At 51.9% G+C, this 3,936-nt stretch overlaps 1 protein-coding gene across 2 annotated transcripts in view; it reads right to left on the bottom strand.

Moving 5' to 3' along the window:
• Window positions 1-2,759, bottom strand: part of ACTR10 (actin-related protein 10 homolog) — a 22,215-nt gene extending 19,456 nt beyond the window's left edge. The window contains exons 1-2 of one of the 2 annotated variants that reach the window (XM_019550888.1): window positions 2,610-2,759; window positions 354-426 (exon numbers count right to left, since the gene is read on the bottom strand). In XM_019550888.1, the coding sequence (XP_019406433.1) occupies window positions 354-426; window positions 2,610-2,686 (150 nt within the window). In that variant the 5' untranslated portion in view covers window positions 2,687-2,759. The remainder of the gene's footprint in view (window positions 1-353; window positions 427-2,609) is intronic. The other variant, XM_019550887.1, reaches the window with a different exon arrangement.
• Window positions 2,760-3,936: the final 1,177 nt, after the last annotated feature.

The raw sequence follows: 3,936 nt of genomic DNA, 5'->3' as shown, positions 1-3,936 counted from the left end.
CTGGGACCCTATGACCCCAGCTGACTTCCTGCCCTTTGGGCAGGGGGCTGGACTCGATGATCTCCCGAGGTCCCTTCCAGCCCTGATGTCTATATCTATGAACCACACTAACCGGCTGTTTGTTCATATGACAGAACCACAATTGTCCTCAGTGAGGTCAATTTTCAAAGCAATTGATTAAAACTTCTCAATTACAAAACACTAAAGAGATAATGAATCGTGATTAATAATGGAAAAGGCAAAATATTTATGAACAGGATATATATTCTTGTCAAAGCTTAGAAGTAATAAAAACCACAAATAATTGAATTAGTAAAGCTTTTTCAATAGCACATTTTTTTAAAGAGAGTCACCTTGGCTGTGTCAGATCTCTTTATTTCACTAGGAATAATACATCTTGGTCCTGTCTCTCCCGCAAACCCACATCTGGAAAAAAAAAAAGCAAACACTTCTAAAGTTGTACAATTCATATGTAATTCAAGTTTAAGAACTGTCTATACATTATTAACCTGGCATCTCAAAGAGTAGGGGAATTTGATCATTAATATAATTAAAATAATTCTGAAGTCTGAGGGGTATTTTATATATGATTTATTTATGCAGTCAGTTCAAACTAGCAGCATTTTATATCACTTCACTGATTATGTCTACTCTACTGCAACAAAGAAAATTTCCTTCACATTCACAGCTTGTCATGCTCATCTCCACTCGACTTTTATCATCTTCATTCAGTACCGAGGGATTAGCTCCCACCTCTGATCATCCAGCCAGAAGGTTTTAAAAGACTGGTGTTTTACATATGCTTCACTCCTTTTGAAATAGCTCAGAGATCAAACGCCCTTAGACGGAGAGCTTTAAAAACAACCAAAAATCCACTGGACTTCGAAAGTGCAAAGTTATGAAAGAGATCCATTAATATTTTGTCCTGAACCAGGAGTGCATTCAGGATTTTCTTAAATCCAGAAGTATAGCGCTGGGTATCCACTTAAACACACACACTTTTTTAACTGCCTTTATTTCCGAAGGAGTAAAGCAAACATAAAAGCATCAGTAAGGATGGCAATCAATATTTTGTCTTGGCATTTTGATATGGAGAACACATTCAGGTAAGATTTACACCTGGATTTTAGCTAGACCAGGGAAAAGGGTTTTGTTTTGTTTGGGGTTTTTGGGGGGGGGGGGGTTTCCCCCTTACCCCCTTAAGAAGTAGTTAACATCCCCTTAAGAAGCAGCTGTCAACTTTTTTAGACTTGAGGCAGTCCTGGATAGACTTGAGACATCCCTCAGAAAATACCAAGTGCTACTCCTCACTCCTTTTTGAAATCAGAAAAATTACAGAACAGCTTTTCTGTTGCAAAAAACTCAGACCATCACTGTGGATTTCTATTTGAAATCTCTAGGCTTATCTTAAAATCACAAAGACGTCAGGCTGGAAGGGATCTCCAGATGTCATTAACCCCCTGCCTCAGGCTGGACCGTGCAAACCAGTCTATACAATCCATCATCTAACCTCTACATAAGACTGCTGTCAGCCCTGACACAGCACTGACCTAACACCCTAACCCAGGGGTGGGCAAAATGTGGCCAGTGGGCTGCATCTGGCCTGCCAGGTCATTCTATCCAGGCCACGGGGCTCATACAAAATTAAGAAAATTAATATTTATCTACCCCTGGCTGCCTGTTATGCAGCCCTCGATGGCTTGCCAAAACTCAGTAACCAGCCCTCTGCCAGAACTAATTGCCTGCCCCTGCCCTAACCTGCCACAGGTAAAGCAGAGAAACCCCAGCAACCAGCATCCTGCTTCCATGAAATGTTGTTAATATACGCTCAAGCAATCCTGGGTAGAGGGCCACGCTTGCAAACCTAACAGTGCCGATGCTGTCAACACGGCATCCTGGGAAGAATCTCAAGGCACCGCTGCGTGAGAATCGCCAAGTCAAGAGCTTGTCTCAAGTGGGTGCTAAGCAGTGTTTCAAATGACATTAACTAGCTCGGTTTAACAAACAGCAACTCTTTTCCCCGCCATGCGCAGGTGGCCAGTGGTTCGTGACAGTGTCTTTGGTGGCCACGCGCGGTTCCTGTAGCCCGCCCCTCGACCCAGCCAGCGATCGATCAGTCATCCACCGCCGGTGATGTGGTGCGTGTTTTGCCATAGCCACAGCTTGGGGTGCCGCAAAGACCCCAGCAGCAGAGGCTGGCCACATGCAGACCCTGCCCTGCCTGCAACCTAGATAGCAAGGCCTGCCAGGCGTGACAGGTTGCAAATGGTTCCAAGTGGTTTTCTCCAATTTAAAAAAAATCCCCAATTTTTAGATTAAAAAAAAGTAACCGAAAAATCCACATTTTCCCGTGATTAAAATGGAACATCACTCTGTGTGTGTGTGTGTGTGTGTGCATTAGTGGTGTTTCATTTTAATCCTGAATGGGCCCACCCTGCTGTGATCTGGGGGAATCACCCCCCAAGTCAGGGCCAGAGAGCCCAGCCCTGCCGCACAGCGCGTCATGGTACGACCCACAGGGCGTCCCCCTCCCCAGCCCCGAATGGGCCCGTCCTGCCCCCGGGGAATCGCCACCCCGGCGGCCGGGGCCGGGCCCAGGCGCCGCTCACTTGGTGAAGGCCTCGCCCAGATCTATCACCACCGCGGTCTTCTCCCCGCCGCTGCCTAGGCCCTCGTAGAGCGGCATCGCGCCCAACTGCAGGAGCCGACCGGCTCCGCCACCGCCGCCAGGGGTCCTTCCGCGTCGCGCGGCGCTCTCGGGGGCTTTTCGCCCTGCCGGCGCGGCTCGGGGCTGTCCGCCGCGCGCCTGCTCCCGCATGGCCTCTCCTTGCTTCCCCGCCCCGCAGTCCCGCAATCCCAGGGGCAGCTGAAGCGGTGCTGTGCCGCCCTGCCCTTCCTCTTCGTGCGCGGCGCGGCGCCGCCGGGTCGCCCGCTACTGTCAGGCGCGGGGTGGACTCCTAAGGAAGGCTGCGGCTGGAAGGGAGGGGCAGGGGGGCCGGGTTTGGGCAGGCAGGATGGAGATGGAGATTGGGATAGGGACTGGGATTGGTCCTTTCTCTCCCCGCCCCTCAAGAGGAGTGACGGGGAGAGGAGCTTGGATTGAGTGTAAAGAGGAGCCCGGAGTTTCTGCAGTAATGGGGGAGGGGAAGAGTCAGGGCTGGTGGACTGATCTGGGCCTGGGAGAAGGCAGGGAAGAGCTGCACCTTTATAGACTAGCTAAATAAAATATGCATGTCCGTTATCACGTACCCCGACTCCCAGGCTAAATACAGACATTCACAAAGCTCAACTCAGGCATTGCAGGTTGGTCGAAGCTGCACACATCGAACTGATTTGCAAATGGACAGACATTCACTTTTGATTCTGGAAATGCAGCCACATGCCCACTGGGGCTCAGGCAGAAGCCGGGGGTGATAGCGCGAGCCCTCCCTTCTCTTCCATAGTGCTAGAGGGAAGCTGAGCTAAGCAGGGAGGTGTAGCCAGGCCCAGACAGGCCTCAGGATGATTAGGGAGGGGTTTAAACTCCCACCCTGGCCTGCAGGGACCCCCAGTCCGGGTGTGCCTGGAGGCCTGGGTGTGGGGAGCTGGGAGCAATCTGGGTGCACATCTCCCCCGGCCCCAGCCCAAGCCCCACCTCCAGCTGGGTAGGGCCCTGAACCCAGCCTGTTGCTGCTCAGGCTGGGGCCGCAGGAGCTGTGCGCCTGGATTGCTCCCAGCTCCCCATGTTCAGGCTGGGCTGGACTGTCACAGAGCCACTGAGGCAGCACTGCACAGAGCCCCCTGCCCTCCCCACTCTGCCCTATGGTGGGGGACAAGAGAGAGAGCCCTGCCCGCTGCAGCGGCTCCCCGGGAGCAAACCAGGTGCACAGCTCCTGCAGCCCCAGCCTGAGCCACAGCTGGCTGGGAAGGGCACTGACCCCATGGCCCAACCCAGCC

Source organism: Crocodylus porosus, unplaced genomic scaffold (assembly GCF_001723895.1).
Source record: "Crocodylus porosus isolate Cpor-Errol unplaced genomic scaffold, CroPor_comp1, whole genome shotgun sequence".
NCBI lineage: Eukaryota > Metazoa > Chordata > Crocodylia > Crocodylidae > Crocodylus > Crocodylus porosus.
Note: the sequence above shows the minus strand (reverse complement) of the source record. Positions and strands in the feature narration are given on the sequence as shown.